The sequence below is a fragment of the Penicillium canescens genome (genome assembly GCF_028828765.1).
Source record: "Penicillium canescens strain IBT 15451 chromosome Unknown utg000004l_segment0_segment0, whole genome shotgun sequence".
NCBI classification, from domain to species: Eukaryota; Fungi; Ascomycota; class Eurotiomycetes; order Eurotiales; family Aspergillaceae; genus Penicillium; species Penicillium canescens.
Window position 1 is genome coordinate 6,285,610 of NW_026703966.1, and position 22,181 is coordinate 6,307,790.

At 47.3% G+C, this 22,181-nt stretch overlaps 7 protein-coding genes across 7 annotated transcripts; 2 read left to right on the forward strand and 5 right to left on the reverse strand.

Annotated features, from left to right (window-relative positions):
• Window positions 1-863: 863 nt before the first annotated feature.
• N7446_007586 (uncharacterized protein) lies at window positions 864-1,313 on the reverse strand (the record flags this gene model as incomplete). The annotated part of the gene is made up of 1 exon (XM_058516331.1): window positions 864-1,313. One exon carries the CDS (start codon window positions 1,311-1,313, stop codon window positions 864-866), a length of 450 nt encoding a protein of 149 aa, XP_058373509.1.
• Window positions 1,314-4,292: 2,979 nt separating this feature from the next.
• On the forward strand, window positions 4,293-5,352 carry N7446_007587 (uncharacterized protein; the record flags this gene model as incomplete). The annotated part of the gene is made up of 4 exons (XM_058516332.1): window positions 4,293-4,346; window positions 4,419-4,610; window positions 4,676-4,742; window positions 4,772-5,352. 4 exons carry the CDS (start codon window positions 4,293-4,295, stop codon window positions 5,350-5,352), a joined length of 894 nt encoding a protein of 297 aa, XP_058373510.1.
• An 8,343-nt stretch (window positions 5,353-13,695) lies between these two features.
• N7446_007588 (uncharacterized protein) lies at window positions 13,696-14,064 on the reverse strand (the record flags this gene model as incomplete). The annotated part of the gene is made up of 2 exons (XM_058516333.1): window positions 13,696-13,873; window positions 13,928-14,064. The coding sequence occupies 2 exons, from the start codon at window positions 14,062-14,064 to the stop codon at window positions 13,696-13,698; spliced, it is 315 nt and encodes a 104-aa protein (XP_058373511.1).
• A 419-nt stretch (window positions 14,065-14,483) lies between these two features.
• N7446_007589 (uncharacterized protein) lies at window positions 14,484-15,933 on the forward strand (the record flags this gene model as incomplete). Its single annotated transcript, XM_058516334.1, is given in 4 exon segments — window positions 14,484-14,806; window positions 14,824-15,146; window positions 15,193-15,533; window positions 15,592-15,933. The coding sequence occupies 4 exon segments, from the start codon at window positions 14,484-14,486 to the stop codon at window positions 15,931-15,933; spliced, it is 1,329 nt and encodes a 442-aa protein (XP_058373512.1).
• A 684-nt stretch (window positions 15,934-16,617) lies between these two features.
• N7446_007590 (uncharacterized protein) lies at window positions 16,618-17,095 on the reverse strand (the record flags this gene model as incomplete). The annotated part of the gene is made up of 3 exons (XM_058516335.1): window positions 16,618-16,751; window positions 16,805-16,875; window positions 16,935-17,095. 3 exons carry the CDS (start codon window positions 17,093-17,095, stop codon window positions 16,618-16,620), a joined length of 366 nt encoding a protein of 121 aa, XP_058373513.1.
• A 3,028-nt stretch (window positions 17,096-20,123) lies between these two features.
• N7446_007591 (uncharacterized protein) lies at window positions 20,124-20,641 on the reverse strand (the record flags this gene model as incomplete). The annotated part of the gene is made up of 2 exons (XM_058516336.1): window positions 20,124-20,590; window positions 20,635-20,641. The coding sequence occupies 2 exons, from the start codon at window positions 20,639-20,641 to the stop codon at window positions 20,124-20,126; spliced, it is 474 nt and encodes a 157-aa protein (XP_058373514.1).
• Window positions 20,642-21,203: 562 nt separating this feature from the next.
• Window positions 21,204-21,683, reverse strand: N7446_007592 (uncharacterized protein; the record flags this gene model as incomplete). Its single annotated transcript, XM_058516337.1, has 2 exons — window positions 21,204-21,239; window positions 21,339-21,683. Coding segments are annotated over 2 exons (381 nt in total), but the record flags the coding sequence as incomplete, so codon positions are not given.
• Between the last annotated feature and the right edge of the window lie 498 nt (window positions 21,684-22,181).

Genomic DNA, 22,181 nt, shown 5'->3' on the forward strand with positions numbered 1-22,181 from the left:
CTCTCGCATGTTTCGACATATGTTTGAGGACTTAGGATTTGTGTTTTGAAAAACTCATAATTTCGTATCTCTAATTGACGTCAGGTCATTTCCCACGGATGATTCTCTCAGGGACACTTACCAGGCTTTAATAACATTGGGGCGACGTACTCGAAGGAGAAGATATACCGATGCAAGTTTGATTCCAGAACGCTTTCCAACAAGTCAAACCCCTCATTCGAAAATTCGATGCTGAGCTTGCGAAATAGGGTGGGTAAGCAGACGTCCCTCACTCGCCTACTGGAAAGGGAAAGCTGTTTGACTTCCCAATTGTCGAGGTACTTCACGATGCCGAAGAGGATTTCGGTAGGTAGCAATTCCATATTGTTCAACCGGTCGATTTCAGCCCGTATTAGAATCTTTCTGAAGAGTCCGGTGTGATGCTCGAGGACAGAAGAAAAGCGGGCCGTGTGGCCTTTGTATAGGCGTATAGGCGAGGCTCTCTATATCGGGTCGATGATTGGCTTCCAGGGAGATGACTAAACGTAGTATCCCCAATTGCAACAACAGAACAAAATGGATGTCGTGGGCCGTATGCCGAAAATAACATGGTGACCTGGCCAGGACCAGGCTATCTGACACTGCAAACTTGACTTCCACGAGCATGTTTCTTTGCTTAGAATAATTGGCCCCGGTATAGTATGTCTATTGAGATGCAAGAGCGCCTGTGGACTTCACATGTACCCCCGCGAATCGTAAATGGGAAAACAGAAGAAACAAAGTCCAATGCCGTAGCCACGCCCGAAAACATTTGTACTCCTAAGGAAAACCCAGCCATGCATGATCGCACTTTGACGTGCCGCCTCCATCCGGTATCATTACTTCTAGTCGCCGTTGGGCGCACTCTCTCCCTCAACGTCGGCAACATCCCGTAGAATATCCTTGAGACCGCGGACGCCTTCATCTGCCACCGCTTCAGGTATCCGGACATCAACTTCTTCAATGTACTTCAGAGGGTCGTAGGGGGGATTCTCTTTGCTGCCTTTCTTGGTGCCGTTCGTGCTGTTTGTGGCTTTTGAGCTTAGCGCGCGGTGCGGTCTGCCTTCTGCTGAAGCTAGGATTGCCTCCATCACATCGTCGAAGGTTTCGCATCGGCCGGCACGGAGGAGTTCAGTGGCGAGGGTTGTGACTTTGTCGGTCCAACCTACACGGTGGAGAGAACCAAGTAGGGTTTCTTGGAGATCTTCGAGGGCGCAACTGGCTGACAATTTGACAAGGAGATTGGACGCCAGAGCGTCCGGGGTGGAGGAGGCTCCGTTCGTGGCGGAGGGCATTGCGGAGTGTGGGGTTCGGGTTGGCGAAATGCCTAGGTGACTGTAGCACGCGAGAGTAAATGGTGTTGGTCGCGGAGGTTACAGCCTGGAAATTTCGACAATTTGGAGTTCTGAGCTGCGCAAGAAATCAAATATTGCCTGGTTGTTCGAAGAGTGAAAGTTGGCAAGACGAAGGGGGCGAAAAGGGGCCTGCCCTCTATGACAGTGGAGGGGGTCTCAGCAGGCTAATTGGCATTACATTGCATCCATTGGACAATAGACATGCACATGCACAACCGGGAACAATAAGACGATGAAGCTGAATAGGAAGACTCAACGGACAATCGGACAATCTGGATTGCGGGTCCTCAATGCGGGCGGTGAATATGTTCGGGTCCATTGTCTATAGCCGTATAGAGCTCCGAATAGACGAATGGAGTATCTCATTGGGCTATTGCTGCTATTTGGACTTTATAATTTTCATGCTTTCTCGGAATGGTGCCTATATATATAGAATATAATGAACCTATTGCAAGTTGTTGGTATCACCAGCTAGGTACTGTGTACACAGTTAAGTGGACAGTGGTTATGCTTCCAAAGCAAAAGTCAATTTGATTCATGTAAAATAGATGTGTGTTCCAGGTCGTGGTCCAATGCCCCTGAATCCATACGGCGGGAGCGGTTGCTTAGCAAGATTACGTACAACGTGTCTTTGCTTATTCCGACGGGAGGATATGTCCCGACAATTAGGAAAAGAACTTCATTTCTCTACCCGATCATATCAATTGGTAGTTGTATCAGAACCCTCACCAGCATATTAAGACAGTGGATTATCAGCTTAACTGACTTGACACATTGTGTGCCAGCAGAGGTGTCTTGCCGAGCGATCAGCAAAGAAGACTCATCATCCTACTCAAAACCTTTCTGCGGTCCTAGAGGCTCGTCCGAAGGCCCTGCACTGCTCTATTTTTGTTTGCAGCCTGTTTTAAGCCCCACTCAAGATCAACGGGATTTTAAGATAACGAGTTTCTTCTGGAGTACTTGGGTGTCAACGAAGCTAACGGTTAACAGAAGGGTAGGTGATCTAAAGTGTGATGGTTGTAACGTAATTAATTTCGTTCATTCTTCCATGCTTTCCTTTACAAGTGTAGTTGGTCTTTGCGGGTCTCATTTCTATTTGAACCTTTCTCCCGAGCTTGACACGGCGACTATCGAGTGAGTGTAAGTCTTTTGGATATTTGCGAATTATTTTTGTAGCATAAGTTTTTCTTTTATAAGGTAGTGATGCCGATGTTCAAAGGGAGTTAGATTGGGACCGCCATAGCGGAGCCTCTTCTCCCTCTACAACGATGCGTCAGCCAGTCCACAAGTATAACCGCGTAGTCCCGTTGGGGGTAACCAACTATGCAGCAGTTATGTTTCTTTACAGACGCAATTTTGTTGGTAGTTAACTGAGAATATTGAAATTAATTTGCGAATTTATTGATTTCAAGCAGCAGTTGACTCTTTAAAACGGCTGTTTCATAATAGCACTTCACTCTATCACATGTAGATGTACTCTTAGAGGCGACTTAACACTATAAACTTATCCTCTAAGAAGATCTGACTGGCACCGGATATGCAAGTCTACGACGACTTGTTGGGTGGCATTGTTACCTCTCTGGAGGTGTGAGTTCACTTGCCCTCCCTTGAGGAAAGTAGCCACAAGAAACAGGCTGTCAACTGAATACATATATTACGAAGTTAATTAACACTCTCTCAGTTTCGTACAATCCTCGGATTATATCTGTACATTTCAGTCGTATTCGGCACCTACCAATAAGCTCAGAAAGGTGTTACAGGGGCTTTCATATCTTGGATCCTTTACAAAGCTGAAACTAGTAACTACTAGAACCTGGGTTTATTCTCGCAAATGCCATGGAATGAGAAAAGAAAGAGGGAGAGACAGGTCTCCAATGATCATAGGTCTGCCCATCGCAAATACTGAACTCAGTAAAGTGTCGCATTTTTCAATCTGGGGCCAATTACACTCGTCGTGCTAAAAAGCCCCATGATGATGGTCACCAACTGGTTTGGATAATCTGTTGAGGTTTTAGGTGACCGACTCGACTATCAGCTATAGAAACCTCAGACGGCTTGGCCCACGCATATAAGACGCAGTTTGCGAGACGCGTAGTCTTTGCACTCTATACATAGTCTTCACTAGTCTTCACTACGCCGCAATTAACGCGAGATAGTTCGGGTAGTAGGAACCAGTGGTTCAAAACCGTGATATTAAAGGAATATAGCTTCTCCTCATGTTTCGCGAGTGGGTCCCGTTCTGGCCGCACTAAGTCAGGAATTGGAGATCCCTGATCATCAATTTACACTGTAGGGGAATGAGCCATAATTAGCGCTGTGGAACAGTACGTCCCTGTATCTTCCTAGATGAGTAGTTTATGTTTTTGGTACGACATATATAGGGGCACCTCATAAGTTTTAGCGACTTATTCTGCCTGTGGTAGTCCCGCCAATCAAAGGCTTCAAATCGTAAATGAAAACACTATTTACTGCACAAATAGGCTGTGTAATATTATAGGAGGGCGATAGTCGACGGGGTCTTGAAACTTAGGAGTTACACTGTATTCATACTAGTGGAGGAGATAAAATTCACTCCATTCAAGGGTTATTCCAGTCCCTAATCTCCATTACATCTAGATCATCTTGGTGGGGCTTTGGCTCGATAGGCACGGACGCGGAACGGCCCGGACACTGGAAGCCATTCCCCGACGGATTATTTCCAGGCTGTATCGCTGACAATGACATGCCTTCCGCCCTCTTCCTTTCTTCGGTGCCCTCTTCCTTTCTTCGGTGCCCTCTTCCTTTCTTCGGTGCCCTCTTCCTTCCGGCGATCTTATCCGCACGCCGTTTTCTTGCGTTCTGCGTCTTGATCGACCATCGGTGACTCGCTATTCAGCAGATTGAATTTGTGCTCTATTGAAGACCACTCAGTTCAAAGTCATGTCCCCTAGAAGTAAGCGCAATTTCACCTGCTCCTGGGAACGCTGTGGCAAGGTCCGTTTTTCTCCCCTTTCTGGTGATGAACAAAATTTGCTCCCTGCGGATTAACACGATCCCCTTCGCCAGTCTTTTTATCGCAAGTCAGATCTCTGCCGCCATTATCGGATACACACCAATGAGCGGCCCTACCATTGCAATATGAAAGATTGCAACAAAAGCTTTATTCAGCGCAGCGCTTTGACTGTACACTCCAGGATTCATACGGGTGAAAAACCATACGTCTGCGACCATGAGGGGTGCCAGAAAGCCTTCTCAGATGTGAGACTCTCGCCCTGGATCTTGGATCCAGTAAATCCACTAACCACCACAGTCCTCCAGTCTAGCCCGTCATAGAAGAGTGCACACTGGGAAGCGACTGTGCGTATGTCGAGAAGAAACCTGCGGACGAAGGTAAAGCGGTTCTGAAACCTACCATCCAGCTATGTCAACCAACTCACATCGCGGCGTTCTTTATTGTAGTTCCTGCCGCAAAGCTGCCCTCACGAAACGCCAACGCGTCTCCCGCTCTCCGGGAGCTTTGATTCAAACACCATTTGTAGACACCACGTTGGAACATTACAATCAACCTGCAGCCGTGTCAACCCCCAATACGCAAGACCAGAACTCCTTCGCACTGCAGCCCTTCTACCCACAATCAGCGTCGCCCAGGCATGAGCTTTGCTCCATACATGGCGGTGCGATGGGCTCAGTGCACGTGTACGAGGGTTCTCCTGCCAGCATAGCACAAAGTGTGCCCTCACCTTCGGCGACGAACCTACAGTACGTCTGGCAACTTGTCCCTCAGCCACACCACGAGACTCCCGCGGCCGTGCCAGTCCCCAGTACGCCAGCACTGCAGTCCTTCTACCCACAATCAGCGTCGCCCAGGCATGAGCTTCGCTCCATACATGGCGTTGCGATGGGCTCAGTGCACGTGTACGAGGGTTCTCCCATAAATATGGCGAGTTACGAGTCTGGTCTGGATATCAACATGATAGTGCCGTGTTTCTTCTGGTCTTGAAAGGTGATACCACGTGTGCTGCCTACTATGGTGGCGGAATGAAGAAAGCGTCAGGAAGTGGGTCCGAGAACCAGAGCATGATGCAGGAGTGTCGGCAAAAGTGGGACAATAACTTCCAGCTTCCTCTCACTGGTTTATCACAGGCCCTATATTTTCCTTTCGCATGTTACTTCTGGGAGTGTGCAGCAGTTGAACCAGTTTACTCCGAGTATCGCACCATTACTCCGCTCTCTACCGGTAATTGTGCTGGAAGTCGAAGCTTCATGGGCTATTTAACATACCCTTTGAGAAAGCTTTCTTCAATCCATCAACTATTTAAAATATTTGGTTTCCTCCTGGTCAATCTAGCCTTATCAATGCATATTAGTTAGTACTGTTTTAGCTTATCCTATCGAACTGAAGGGGTGGTATTTTACCACTAAGGATAGGGTTATGCATAAAGTACCCATTCTCTCTTTGTCTCTTTATGGTAAACGGGGTACGCTCGGCTACCAGCGTTGTAACACGCTAGGAACGACTCCTGAGATCTGATAACGCTTCAACAGCAAGATCCAGATACAACAATCAATGCATCTCAATGGGACGTCTCGATACTAGCACATACCAGTATCTGTCAATCCGAAAATATACCTCCGTCCAGAAATTATGTACCTGTGCTGAAATTTCTACAAAGCCAAAAAAGTGCGGTGTAAATAGTGGGTAAGCATGAGGTAATTCGTGTACATTGAATTGGTGTTTTAGTTGATGCGGAACAAAGGATTTGAATTTTAGCCCGGAGGAGAAATCAGAATGATCTGTTAGGGTCCAGCACAGCCAGCACCGCTTCCGTGCCGGCCTAAAAGAACACGGTCGTCATCCTGGAGGTGGGACTATGTGCATCGTGTCTGTGCTGCTAGGAAGCTGAGATACCGGCGAACAGAGCGTGCACTTTAGCAGCATTCATCGGCTGGATCGCTACATAGCGACGTCCAAGGAACAGTGGCCAACTACCACGATACACTAGTCCAAGTAAATGTTACTATAATAAAGGCGGTGATCAGCTCCGCGTATTCCGTAGAGGTAGTAGCAATCGCCCTTCTTTGGAATGACAATAATATAGAGGATGTCCCAAAGTCAAAGGACTCGAGCACGATGGTGGTGCCCTTGGATCAGGCCCGCCTACACATTTTCATCCTTGTCATGCAAAATCAGGAGGATTTCATCGGAGTGTTATGTGGCCCGGGAAGTCCTGCGGACAGCGTATAAGGATTCACGATACTATGAGTGTTCCCGTAGGGAGACAGGACATGGTAGCAAGGCGGCTCTGGGAAAATGGAAATACGGCATTCTTGTCGGCTCAATGTAATACGACTGCTTGGATTTGATAGGGTCGATGGTCGAAAGCAGGGTAATCTTTGGGGTGAAGCGTACGATTTGTTTTGACCTACACCCAAGTCAGGAGGAAATTAGTTTGACAGAGACCGTGGAATCACGAGGGCAGCTGACGATCATTAGCGGAACCGCAAATCATTCGACTGCTTAGTTTGGACGACCCATGGAATCGCCTGCTCGGTGAGAGAATGCGGTCGTCATGAAGGATTCAGGCCCGGGCTGCTGCCCCACTTGCTTTCTAGTTGCTCATGATCAAGCCCCCTACAGCCCAAAATAAAACAGAACTAGGGCAGAATCAACAAAGCCTCGGTCTGCCCATATATAGGTAATTGGAAAAGACCAACACTGTACTAGAAAGATTCTCTCGCTATAGTCATAATCAAGATGCGGAGGATGATTGGAATAAAGTTTAGGGGCCGCAGCAGGGCCGGCCCACAACCTCAACCAATTTTCGGGAGCCAATCGGTTCCTCGGTTTTAGTGCAAAAACCGGAGATATGGTTACATAAGCTCATGAGATCTGTCCATGATTGGCATAGTTTCTACAAGCTATCCGCTACGGATATGGGACTGACGATTGAACTGGGCCGATGGGGGGGCTGTGTCGGATTCAGAGAATACAATCTCTACGGGGAAGCTTTATGCAGGACAGAAGACATAGCTTCTAGAACGTTCGACAGACCTGATAGACAAACAGCTTGCCATTTGACAGGAGAACTTACTTTCCTGTGACAGGAACCAGGAAAGCATAACCACGGATCGGGATTTAGCCTACCATTCTGTTGCCAGAATTCCGCGTGATATTCCAAATACCTCACCTTCCTGGACCGTACCTCGACCGTACCTTCCACGCAACAAAGTCCTTTTCCATCGGACACTGACGGCCGTCAAGTTTGGGCTTGCCGATTGTGTCTGGACCTTTGGAAATCCTTCATTTCTTCTCCCGGCCATAAATAGAACCTCCTTGATCTACTGTCCCGTGGGTCGTCGCTGGGATCTGCATCGCAGAACCGTACCTGCGTCTGTCTAAATTCGCGCATTGTGTTTGATTGGTCCGTCGGGCGCTATTTGTATCCAGAGTCTCATCAATGTGATAGTAGCGTTGCAATCTTGCGAGGGGGTGGCGATCACACGAACCTAGCTCGTGGGCCTGGTTGCACATTTCACATGGTTGTCCTAGGCTCGGTTTCCTATGGAAACTTTCCAATAAGCTCTGGACTTTTGTTTATGCCCTCCCAAGGAAGGACAATCTCATCCTGAGCTTGAGAGTATGTCAATATCTGTGCGGTAAGGGAGTAGAGATTCTAGTAAAAGCAACATTAGCTGGCTGCGAGTAGACAGGGAAGAAATAACATTCAGCGGCGCGGGGCCAAGGATGAACAGGATTGATTCGAGCGAGACCAAAGGATCCTCCAGCCAACCGCAGGCACAGTCCAGCGTTTCTGTCAGCCAGAAAAGTTCCAACCTATTATTTTGGCATCTGTTGAAGCACTTTAACCCTCATGAAAGAGAAGGTGACCGTGGCTAAAACAGGAAGATGTACAGTGCCACCGCCTTGAGCGATTTAATTGCAAGCTCAACAATATGTAGGAATCGCATTTTTGCGGCGTTGCTTTCTTTCAACAGTTAATGAAAGTGGTTCACCATACTCAACGCAAGATTGAGAAAAATGATCCCAGGTCGAAACTTCAGTCTATAGGCCACAAATCCTCCAAACACCGTTTCAACGTCGTTCGACTTGCTTCAACGCCAACCAAAGGACAGTGATCTCTCTACCCTCGGCGCAATGGTTCCATGGTAGAGACTTGACCGAAAAGTTATAAAAGGGGCCGGATTCCCAGCCCAAAAACTCAGGACTTCGGTCCTCACACTTTGATCCTCACACTTTGATGCATCGTAGTGTCCCTCTCTTGCCTGCGGGCTCGAGAGTTTCCGTGACCACGGCTGTCGCTGCCACGAGCCCAGCGATGTAAGACTGTGCTCCCTCGCTGCCATGAGCCCCGCGAGTGTAAAAATGTGCTCCCTCGCTGCCCTGAGCCCCGCGAGTGTAAAAAGGTGCTTCGCAGGACGAGCTCTGCGTCAACAAACGTGCTTTGCAGGGGATTGCTGCGTTAACAAGCCCTCTAGCAATGTGCAGGCACCTCTTCGTGGTGTTAGAGACCAGTATTCGATATTCAACAGTATTCGAAGAAGCAAAGACCTGCCCAACCTCCTCATAGTCTGTTTCTTTTTCCGAAGGATCATCATTGGATAGATAGAATGAGCCCTAGATAGATCGTCCCAAATTCAATGGCCAAAATTATACGATAACAACGAAACTGTCATTTTTATCAAAGGGGAGGTTCCCAAATGTTCTGCGCTGATAGTTTGCGGTCCGATAATGCTTTCGCGTAGAAATTGACACCCTTCATTCAGGCGTAGAGCAAACATGTTGGTGAGAATTAGTGAGAGTGTTGATGTGTTGACGTGTCGATGCGTTGATGCGCTGATGTGTTGATGTGTTGATGTTGATGTCTGATGTTGACGTCTGATGTTGATGTTTGATGTTGATGTTCGATGTTGATGTTGATGTTTGATGTTGATGTTTGATGTTGATGTTTGATGTTGATGTTTGATGTTGATGTTTGATGTTGATGTTTGATGTTGATGTTTGATGTTGATGTGGTGAATGTTCGGGCGGTGAAGGGAGTACTGGTCACCGTCTCACAGAGGCAACGCGGTCTCTTGCCATGTCCCCCACATCATAGAAACTTTTATTGCTCTTTTTTTGATCCTGCAAAGCAATTTTTGATCCCTGTTGGTCACACCTTGACTACGGCCTCCAACTCAATTGAGATGATCTAATTCAAGAATTGTGCAACTCTGATCACGCAACATACTGTACACTCAAGATCAGAACTAGGAAGTGTAGAGCCATGTGATGTATTTCGTAAATCCGAATCACGGGTTCAATCCAAGATGATTATGCGATACGCTCTGTTTCTTGCGTCGCCAAAGAAATTGCTTGAGATGACTATTGCTAGTCACTAGAACCTATGGTACACCAGAATGCCTACAACATAGAGCGATTGCGAGAGTGAGAGTTTCTTTGTCTCGAGGTTAACATATCATTGGTAGCTTTGGCTGGGGAATATCTGACCCGCTCCTTCTACATGTAGGAGCCGTCGCAACGTTGTGAATAATATCCCGCCAGTAAATCCAACCAATCTCTCGTAGAAGTCCACTACAGCGATGAAGAAACAGTCGTTACCTTCTGTGAGGCTTATTCCCCACTACATGCGATAAATCATGCTCCGCTGCTGATATAGCATGATTGATTTCTGATCGGGGCCCAACGAGCCATCTGAAATCAGAACTGCTAAGACACTCTCCCTAATCAGCGCTCGGGACCTGGTGATTTGTACAGGGGTGTTCTCATCCACGTGTGACCCTAGCAGGCATCCGCTCAAATCCTCCCCAAGCAAATATAACATGAGCGCTTATTGGGGTAGATAATTCGTACAGGCTGTACGGGACATTCAGAGGTCCTACAACCCGAGGGCTCTTGTGGTGCTGTTACAGACATCAAACCCACCTTCACGGTGAATTGCTCAACAGTCATATGCCAGATATCGTCTTGGGCGCGGAGAAATACATCATAGATGGTCAAAGCACAGTGAGCTCAGAGACGTAGAGGAATCGGTGATTTGCTGGCAAGACGTGCTTGCGCCTCCAATTGCGATATGTTAGACGACGGTCTCAATGGATGAAGGATACTGGATAACTTGACTGGCATCCAGCTGCTGTGACATTCAAGGTGTATGGGCTTTGCACGTAGTGCTCGGGCTTGGATAGAAAAACACAGGCGTAGGAATGAAATCGCCAAGCTTCTGTCTAACAGAGAAAAGCAAATAATCCTGATAGCATGCAGCTCCGTGTATGTCCGAGTGGTTCCCGCTCCCCCGTACATGTCCAAAAGCTCAGCAACCCGGAGAGGAAGAGGAATCAAGATGACTCTATCAGACGTAGTTCTTGGGTCATGGGTTCTCTCAATCGTTTGGCCATCCGCGGTCTTGTCCATCGATTCGAAGCTGACATGGCTATTGTTAGTTGATTCGGTTAGAGATGACGGGACTCGCCTTACATTCTCTTTGCAAGCAGACTCGACCCGTGTAAGAAAATACGCTTTAGCAAGACGAAACATCGGCTCCTCCCGGTGTCTTCAGATTTTCAGGCTCGAGAGACGCAGACGCCATCCAAGGATAACGATGGTCGTCCACTGGACGCTGGGGATCCGAGCCGCAAGCAGGCTATCCTATGAGGGTGTTCGAATGCCGAGAGACAGACACTGCTATGCGCTCCATTCGGTCTTGCATCAGGTAGGCATACCAACGCGTGATCTGATGAACCAAATCGACTGGGAGAAGGTCGAGGTAGCGACTCGTCGATGCCACCGGTAGTCATGTGGAAGAAACAGAGCATGCGATGGTATTGGTGTAGGGGAGGTTGAGCAGACAAGACAATTGCTCGCTTCGAATTCGAGTGTGAGAATATGAGGGTGTCTCCTGTTGTGAGATCCGTGTCAGCAAGTGTTGACCCAGCGGACGAGGTAATGTGCTTTACGTTGTTGATAAGAATTCGCCGAGTGTACGGTTGAGACAAATGGTCAATCAGGATCGTCATCATACCAGCTTACCAACTAGATCAGTGCCAATTCAGTTCTGCAATGCAGTCACCAATATACCATGTTGTATTCAGGTTCGTCGCACTCTCCGGCTGTCGCTTCGAGAAGCCGCGCTGGATGAACCGACAAGTTCACAAGACGGCAAAGGCGTATGACGACTCACGCGTGACAAGAAATTGTACAGTTGTAATAGGAGACAGCTTCGTGCAGACAGCGAGAGGTTGAGGCATTCCGCTGTTCATGCCTTCATGGTGTGAAGGCGGTGAGGAGGGGGAAGACGCGATGGCGCGTCGGGCCCTGGGTCTTGACTCGGCGGGAAAGGTTACTCGCCACAAGAATTATCGCAGTCGGCGATGGGCTGCTCCTACAATGGCATAGAGATGTCAGTGGTGTTTGTGTCTCCGGCACAGAGTTGGCACAAATCATTGGACCCGGCGCAGCAGGAGGCGTGATATTGCACTCACCTCGTCGTGGACAACGAACGTCTGGAGCTTATGCGTCCTGTTGTTTGCCCGCGGCCTTAGTTGCAGTATTTCACATAGGACATGTTGCATGGTTTGAAGTAATAGGACCAGAAATGGCGTGTAAGCCATGACCCTGCGCGGAGCACTGACGGAGAGCTGGTTCGGACTCGGTCTGGTGCGCTGTCAACGGTTTCCTGTCCATCGTTAGCTTGTCGATCGGCAAGGCAATGCATGACTCACATGTTCTGAAAGACGACACGGGAAAGGGCACCGTGGCTGGTGTATGTTGGATGGAATGCATGGATCTTTGTTTCGCACCGTCTTTGAATTCAGTCTAGTCTCGGATAGGGTCGCGCGGAGACAGACTTACCTCGATCGCTCTTCTGCATCGGTATATTCAGGAGCGGACAGTGGTCGGCTGCTATGGTGGACAGATGTTCGCATAGATACTTTGACTAGCTAACCCAAATCTGCTTCTTGATCGGCTGGCATGAGTGACATGGTGGACCTGGTGGTCGTCGCGTCTCACAAGCACTTTCTAGCTTGCCGGTCCACGATGTAACTATAGATGTCAATACAGTGAAATTCCAGTAGGTCAAAGGGAAGAACTTATCAGGAATCGAAGACCTGTTCGACTCTGCATAGCCAAGTGATGGTAATGGAGAACAAATTGCTGGGGGAAGAGGACGTATTTATAGGTTTCTCGGCTCCTGTAGCACGCGGGCTCTACTAGAGAGCATACGTTGAACATGATGTCTATCCTTGAGGCCTGTTGCAACCCGTGCCTTCATTCTACCGCAACTATTAGCAGCGTAATTCGTGGTGCGATCTTAGATGCTCATCGAGAAAACATGCTAGAATCAAGTAGAGAATGAGTCAAAGTGAGTCGGTTAAGAACCATTGGCTCACTGTTGAATCTACGGTCCTAATACTGAGGCAATGGAAGCTGTTCGTTCTTTGATTTTACCAAGAGCGCTCACATTCTCATCTAAGGAACATGGAAATCTTCTGGCCTCGCTCGAGTGTTGGTTGTCTGAGCTGTGTGTGGTTCTGTCCGTCTAGGCTGTGGAAAGCGTCAGGCCGCGGTCGCGCGAGCGCGGGTACTTAACCCGTCCACCCGTTGAAGCTTGGCCGTCCTTGTTGACGGGAGTCAACTTTTGAACTTGTGATCATAGTTGAGATAGATACCTTGTTTTTTTGATTTCTTTTTCCGTCCTCTAGATTTTACTCTATTTACTTTTGGGATTTCTGAGCTCTCAAACGAATGTGGAAAATGCGTTGTGATTGAATATATATCTCCTGAAGGACCTTCCATCACCGGTGAGCCACTGAATATGAAGTAGATTGTATGGCAATATCGAGTAGTGCTTTGAACGTGATTGCCACTGAATTTTGAATGATTCTTCTACTGTCGTTGATTTGTATGATCAAAATTTCGAGGTAGTGGATCATCTGAATACTGAGTAGCTTATCGTCTAAACGGCGTATGTAAGGTCACTACACTACCTGCGTTGGGAAGGTTCAGAATAGTTGCAAAGTTTAAAGAAATTCCATGCACTATGGCGCCATGCAGAGCTCCTTTTTTGTTCAAGCTGACAGTCACTCGTTAGTTGAAGGGAATGAAGTGGTGGGACGAGTTTTAAATTCAAATTTTGCTACATTCCCTCGCAGTACATTTTAAGCTACGTTGGATACCAAAGTTACACCAAACGGGTGATCCAAATATAGGATACTGATGATACGTACCGCTGGGCAGCGGTTCGATTCCGTTCTAGACACTGTAGTTCTCATTCCTCATCCTAAACATAACGCGGCAACTAGTGCCCCATGTATCACTCAGCACGTTTCATTCATCCGACGATTTGTTCTCTCTTTCCTGATACAGTATGTGTCCAGTATAGCGCCCCTGTTCATCGTGGTAGATATGTGCTGTTTGAGCCTTGTTATTTTTGAATTGTTCCTCGGTTGCAAACAGGGCTGTGGCATGCGGCTTGAGGTCGGTATGACTCGTATGCGATGGGTTTCTGCAATAGTCAGACTTTTCAATGAGCTACGCGGAATATTGAAATAGTGCTTACTTGAGGATGGCGATGGTGAAGTGTGCTAGGTCAGGCTTCTGAGTAGCGTCTTCGATGAGGCTGAGTGTGAGATTTCGCAAATCAGAATTGCGAATCCTCTGCGTGAGCTTGACGGCATGCCGGGGAATAGGAGACATGATGGGCTTCAAGTTTCTTATTGAACTGGTAGGTTGTATAGAATATCGAGTAGTAATCTTTTTAGGCCTAGATATGTCTTTGGAGAACAGAAACTTGCTGGATTTATATGTTTTTCCTGAGATTGTGTGAGTCTACTTTGCCGCCGTCAAGTTGTGTAATATTCCTTGATCTTGCATTGTGTTCCAATAACTATTGTGTCTTTTGAGAATGCATAAGCGCCCGTTTCATTTAGTTGTGGTCATATATCCACTGACCAATCATTTGCCGCCAAAAGGTCTCAAGCGCTAAAACAGATCATGTGATTGGCTATTGTATGCGGGTTTTTGCCACGTCATCCGGGCGCGTCGGACATCCGATCACAGTCTCGACTCATGATAATATCTAACTTAATAGCTACAGACAACTTTGGTTTCTTCTAATGAAAATTGGCTGTGTACTTTCGCGACGCACTGCCCCCTTGAGGAGCATCTCACGACTTTGCGCTGTTTCTAAGTCTATGTCTACCCATCCAGACAAGAGTCAGATGGACCAGCCCCTTTATGTTTCCCCCGTTGATGCGGAACCGCTTCATCGTTACCGACAAGGCGGTTATCACCCAGTCGCACTGGGAGAATACTTGAAAGCTGGAAGGTATAAGGTGTTGCATAAATTAGGATGGGGAGGTTACTCGACAGTTTGGGCGGCGAGAGATCAAAGGTTGTACAAGATTATGAGACTCACGGTGATTCTAGCTAACATAAAGTTTTACCTGATTGCAGGAAAGAGATTTATGTTGCTGTCAAGATTTCTGTTGCTGAAATGGACCATGATGGGGAGACGCGAGAGCTTCAAACTATGAAGAAGTTGGCATCTCAGCATCCTCGTCCCAAACATGCGGTGTACATGTTTGATCAATTCGATCTAAAGGGCCCGAATGGACATCATAAGTGCCTAGTTTATGAGCTTCTAGGGCCTAACATCCCGGACACAATTGATGCACGCTTTCCTAATGGGAGACTCCCTGGGAAGCTCGCCAAAGTTATTGCGAAGCAAAGTCTTATCGGACTTGATAGCTTGCACCGACAAAATATTGGACATGGTGGTAGGTCACTGTTGGGAACAGAGTGAACTATTCTCACATAAAATAGATCTGCATACCCGCAACTTGGCCTTCACTATGCCTTACATGGACAATGTAACCGAAGAGAAATTTACTGAGATGCTAGGAAAACCAGAAATTGGCTATGTCCGAAGGAGCGATGGGAAGGACCTGGAGCCTGGCATACCCGAGTATATCGTTAGGCCTACCTCATATCGGACGCATTCTTGGAATTCGGCCCAGTCGATCAAGATAATTGACTTCGGTGAATCATTCTTACACACGGCAATTCCTGGAACACTACACACACCTCTACCTGTCCGGGCACCTGAAGTTATATTTCAAGATCGCATTGATTATCGTGTTGACTTGTGGAGCATGGGATGCATGGTGGGTGAATTCATCCGATGCCAAACGCTACATAACAGTAAACTGATAGATATGACAGCTCTTTGAACTTTTCGTGGGTCAACCTCCATTCGACACCTTCTTGATAACGCCGAAAATCCTCGTTGGCCAAATGCGAGAGATGGCAAGTGATGGCCTACCTGAAAGATGGCACGAGATATGGGATACGATGAACGCAGGAGACGGCAGAACCATAGAAAGCACTGGGCCCAAGTTGCAGGAATGGCTAGAAGAAGTATACTTTGATGGCCCGCAGAGTCCCGATCTCACCAGAGAGGATATAGCGCGGCTGGGGCAAATCATCGGAAAGTTATTGCAGTTTGAGCCGTCGGCAAGGGCGTCAGCAAGACAGGTTTTGGATGACCCTTGGTTTAATGAGTAAATAGCCCACTACAAGCCGTCATCATGTCCAGAGTTTGCGCGGGGAACTCAGTCTCAACCGAGACAGTAACTAGGACCTTTCTGACATTTCTTCGATCGTCCAGCCTGCGTGTCGAAAATGACCTTTTGCACTCACTTCTTTTGCACGATAATATCAATACACCATGCGAGGAAGGTATCAAATCCTTGATCAAGATCTGCTTCGTAGTAGCCCCAGTTACGTTTAATGAAAGCTTTCAGCTCAGCGAAAAACCCCTCAATCGGATTCAAGCCAGGTGAGTAGGGCGGCAAATAAATCAATTTCACCCCCCGCGTCCGCACATATCTGCGCAATCCGCTCTGAATGATGGAACGATGCATTATCCATATTATTGAAACCTCGCATAGAGGGGGCCTTCTTGAACCTTTTGAAGTTCAGAATAATACGTACCCATCGAAGCACACTTCTACGATAAAACTAGAACCTTTCGCATTTGGACTGTCGGGTGACGGAGTGGTTTTGCAGATCAAGCTTCTGCGGCAGATTGGTCAAATTCCTTTTTGTGGACGCATGTAGAAGCCGATGACCGTGAACCAAAAACTTAAAAATAGAGAAGTCTACCAAACATGTACTAATGGCAACAGAAATCAACCATATATCTGCCTACAAATCACAAATTCAGCGCAACGACCCAATGCTGATCTATCATTTCTTGCCCTTCTCTGAGGTCGACTGATTAGATAGAGACGTCGAATCAGACTTCCCAGTCGCGACTCCCTCCGGCGGGACGACCGGTGCCCCAGGCATTGGGGGAAGCTTCACAGGCTTAAATGTCGCCTCTTTTGAAAACTTGGCATATCCGTTGAGGCATGCGCGGATGTAACCCGTTTACCGTCCTTATCCAGAAGAACCACGGATCCATGATACGGGTCGTCGCGGTTGGGCGTGGGGTGAGGGTTTCCGCTATTTACGTTAGCTGAAGTCGTCGTACTTCTGTCCAAAGGGAAATTCAAGTGTCTTACATTACCTGCGCGCTGACAACCCGACCCTTCAGCCCGGGAACTTCATCGATGGAGCGTTCGATTTGCTGGATCAACCAGCCGACGTCGATGGTTGTTCCATGGAGGGTCCAGTTAAGTTGCTTGAACTGTCTGGCGGTGCTTGAGAGTGCTCGCGAGGCCATGATCGTTGATTTTCGTATCTGTAGATGTAGATAACGCAGAAAGTACGTCGATTGTGAGGATTGTTCTGGAGCATGAAAGTGATCTGATGAGTCTGTGTTGATACTGATGGGCTTTGGTATACGCCTCTCTTTTATACCTTCGTCAAGGGGGATATCAATTAATGCACAGTTCGCCACGGCTGTTTTTCGTCGTGATTGCACAGAGCACTTCCGAATCTATTGGCAGAAGGGCTGCGAATGGCACAAAGCATATCGTGCTCTCGCAACATCTTTGGGGCTAAATATAAATGCACCCACTTACGGCAGCTGTTCTTGCGTATTTACTAAGAACCACTTGACCTACCACATCGGCCGCATTGCCGCCTTCCCCACCCATCCATCTCCAAGATTTTCAGGTCTCGGCTGTCCGGTAAGACTCGGAAACTCCGGCTACAGACTGAGCTGGGGCAATTTGTCCGGATACATCCAGAAGTCCAGGCCCTTCAGCTCACCGATGACGAATGGTCGACGCTTCAGCAAGTAGCCAAGATTCTCAAGCTGTTTTGGGACCACACAAACTCCGTATCAAAGACTCGCCCGACAATTGTGGAAAGTCTACCAATTTATTGGAGCTTGGACGACTTGTTGAACGACGTTCGGAATGCCGCGGGAGATTTTGAAGATGTGAACACTGAAATTCGAAATGCAGTGGAAAGAGGGATTCGGAAGATGAACAAGTTTGCCAGGAAAATGGACGACAACCTTCTTTACTACGTTGCTTCCGTGTTGGATCCGCGTATCAAGTCGTCCTTGATTGTATCGCAGATGAGTGACCAGGATGCAGGGCTCATCATTTCTCAAGTGCGCGAGTTTCTAAAGAAAGAATATCCTCCGGAGGCCTTTACCTTGCATGAATCTGAGAACTCACGTCCGCCGGGGATGTCGGAAACCATGTGGAAAACTCTGCGCAAAGTTCAGCCTGCCCAAGGAAAACTTTCATCTGATATCGATAAATATTTGGACTCACCACCGGTCAGCTGGTCCCACCATATGATCGGCGATGCGGACGAAGAATGGGTCCTGAAATGGTGGAGGGCCAACGAATTTAATTTCCCTCTAATGGCAAAAGCCGCTCGCGATTACCTATCGATCCCCTCAGCAGAGGTCGGTATTGAACGCGAATTCAGTAATGCCAGAGATATGTTGGGTCTCCGAAGACACTGCCTAAACGCAGAGACTATGCGATGGTTGATGCTACTGAGAGAACGGTATCAAGCATAAATTTCTGGTAATTCAAACTTCAAAGCCTCGTATTATTACGCTGCGTAAGAACAAAATGATGAACCCTATTGATGTATTGGGATGTAATGAAATGAATGGTAATGTATGGGATCTGCGTATTTGGGATAAATATGAATTATTCATTTATTCATGATTAATGCGAATATGAATAGAGGGCTTATTCATATTCATATTATTCAATTCATTTAATTCATATTCGCAGATATTCATGATTATTCACAAATAATCATATTCCTTTCGGAGCCCTAATTGCTCCTAGGACGGATTGCATACGTCGTAGGATTACGTGCGCGTTGGGCCCGGTGAACAAGTGTATATGTCACTTTTTGCCTCAAAACCCCTGGCTACTGTAAGACAGTCCCAAATCCCAAAGATTGAGTTATAAAACCCGGTCAAATTCCAATGGATGGTGAAGTATCGAAGTCTCTACCGGAATTTGGGTTTGTAACAAACTGGCGCAGATCAGGAATCAAGCCGCCCCAGCGGAATTAATTCCCGCATTGTCTACACGAAGAACCAAGTTGATTTTCATTCAACATGGTGGCGTCATTGTATATATAGCTACATTTATTCCCTCTGGTACTAATGACAATATCTTCCTTTGAACTACAATAATAACGCCTTTTATTTTTGAAGTTTCAATTCCCTTTTCCTGTTTTTCTAAACTCTGCCGAATTTTAGATTCAAGAAAATTTCTGGAGCTCTAAGCAAATTGAACGCAAATAGTTCAGCGCCATCCTGTATCACAAAGCCATTAACAGTAACAATTTTGCAGGACTGGTACCGTCCCTTTCAGGTTCGGAAATTAGTTTTCCCGACCGGAGCTAAGATCGGGCATTAAGCTGTCCTCACTTGCTTTCTACCCCGCCGCTGGGGCTTTGTCTTGTAACAGTCGCCTGCCATTCCATCATCTGGAAAGCAATCAGCAGTCACCCAAAAAAAGGTAAATAACCCGGTCCTGTCTTCGCTTTCACAGCCATGATGCTTAGAAGATGTTTTTTCTTTTTTTTTGCAGTCCAATATTGTTCGTCCAGTCGTACCCCGCTGAGCCATGCCCCCGATCGAAATCAAGACCGATGCGTTACAGGAGTTCACCGAGTTGGCTTCTTGGGTTCGAAGCGCAAAAATGGAGCCGGAGAAGGGGAAGGTGAATAAACTGGTATGCACGGACAAAAATCGCGAAGCCAAGGTGCGACCATTATTAGAGAAGCTCGGATACGCCAATATACCGGTAAATCGATATCACAAGCTGCAAATGAGCAAATTTCTAAATGGAATTTAGGGTCATCTCGCATCGCTGCAGCGAATATCTGGAACGGCTCTGATTGAAAAGCCTAACGATGATCGATCGGTGTTTTTTTTCCCTCTGTCAATTGGGTCCGGGCCTGAAAGCATAGGCTCTGGAAACATACAGGTCGCGGGTGAAACTTTAAAACCTGGAAGCTATATTCAGCTAATGGAGACTCTGGAGCTGAATGAGCAATTAGATTGTCTGATTGTCCTTCTTCCATAGACCTGGAGAGGGACTCATGGGTTTCTTTGATTTGATATTCATTGTATAAATTATGCATCTTAATATTTCAAGCGATCCAGCGACGCATCAAATAAACTTGTTGCAACTAACAAATTCTGCGGGGCTAGCACGGAGCGCACTGAAACTTTGACCTTCTTGTTGCAGCCCTAATGGAACGCATAGTGGTGTAAGTGTAGCCTACTGAGTATCAATCCCGAAATATTGAAATTCATTCTAGGAGTTTCGGTATGTGCTGAACCACGCATCGCCTGTCCCGATGCTCTCTCCCTGTGGCACAGACTCGCCGAGCTGCGGATTTGGGTATGTGCTAAACCACGCATCGCTTATCCCAAGGCTGCCTCTCTCGCTGAGCTGTGGATTTGGGTATGTGCCGAACCACGCTTCGCTTGTCCCAATGCTTCCTGCTTGTGGCACAGACTCACCGAGCTGCAAATTTGGGTATGTACTGAACCACGCCTCGCCTGTCCCAATGCTCCCTCTCTGTGGCGCTGACTCGCTGATTTCAGGATTAAGGTATGTGCTGAACCATGGATTGCTCACCCCAAGGTTCTCGCTCACTGTTGTAAGTTCAGCGCCAGCGGGTTCTAGGTCCGCCGGGTGGGATTGACAATCTATATCGTCCTGCAAGCCAGGCAGATTTCCGAATAAATTGTCAAACTCATTCTCCGATTGGGGCACCGCTGGTGTTGATCGAATTTGAGTTTGATTTGACGTCCTTTGATACCTGCCATCTTTAAGGTTTAGTAATTGACTATCAGCCTATCAGCTTCAAGGACATGTTACCTGTTGGCGCCGGCTCAGAATTATCAGTGCGATGTTCTTCCAAACGTCCTGCTTCTTTAGAGCCCTTATGTCGTTTGGTGGTGTTAGGGCCATGGCCGTAATGTTGACCTACTGCGCTTGAGCCATGAAATCTTGGTCCACGTTGGATGCTACTGGTAGTGGCTCCGGTAGTGGCTCCGGCCGTTGCAATTGACCTCGACGCCCTATGTCCACCTTCAACAACGTGTATGTCCGGGAGATCGGTTGTTGCTCTCCATAAAACCTGTTCAGAACGTTGTGTTCGTTGGAAGGTATTGTTGAAGAGAGCACGATGTGACTCGACTTTCGAGTATGTATATCCTAAGCATTCGCAGATCTCTGATAACCTAAGGTGGAGCTTTGTCAGCATCTTGTCAAAGAATAGTATACAAATGATTAACATACGAGGTGCTATCTTTGAAAATCTCGTTTATTATCAAAGGGATTGCAAGGGGCACCGAGGTGTCTGTAGTATTTTTCGGGTAAGAGTCGTCATGTATTTGTGTTTTCAAACCATCCAGTAAACGCCTGGGCTCGATAGAAAAGTCGTTAAATCGGGCATAATAACTAACTTGGCGTGCAGCTTGCGAGTGTTAGTTTGTTCAAAGAGTGTGGTTCGAAACATACCAACAAGGAAAATGTCCCAGCTTCGTAAAGCCCACCTGGTGTGAGATAAAAGAGATATGACTTTGTTAACCCATTTTGCACCACGAATAAGCGTCTCGAAACGTTTTGAATAGGCATCGGATCCAAAAACCCCCGCATGGTCTCATACACGTCATCTTTGCTTTCGACAGCTGTCAAAGCGACTGCACACAAAGAGCAAAATATGAGCTCCCGGAAGCAAGTCAATTGCCGGTTTGTCGTACTGGAAGATTTCATCGAGTTACCGTACTGGTGCAGGATAAAAATTTTTGTAGGCTTGGATGTCTTGTTGAGCAGCACCTTGGGCTCGTCACATGGAGCAAAGCCCTGTACTAAACCACGAAGAAGCGTTGCGCGTTTTGTGTCACACACAGAAATCCACCTTTTCCATGTGTCCGACTGGGGTAGATTCCGGACGAAGGACGTGAAGCTGGAGAGCATCCGAAGCTGACCTTTTGCGCCCTGACTCCCCATATCTCTTTTTCTCTTCTTTGAAGAGAGATTTATGTCGCATGGCGGACGAAACTCGATAATTTCAAATGTGCTGCCACTTGTGTTGCTGTCAACTTGGCTAGCTCTTCGACCTGACGATACCAGCCTCGTTTCATCTCCCAACCCTCCTTGGATGTTATTGGCTGATTCACTAGTCTGTCTTCTGCTGCCCTCCGCTGCACCACCCGTATGGTTGGCTCGACTTAAATCCCCACGGCTCACGGGGGAATGATTGTTTCGACCGCGGGCTTTGTGAGAACATGATCGGTGGACAATGTTCTCCAACTCGAGAACTCGCCCTTCAAGAAATTGAATGTAATCAGCATCGTTACC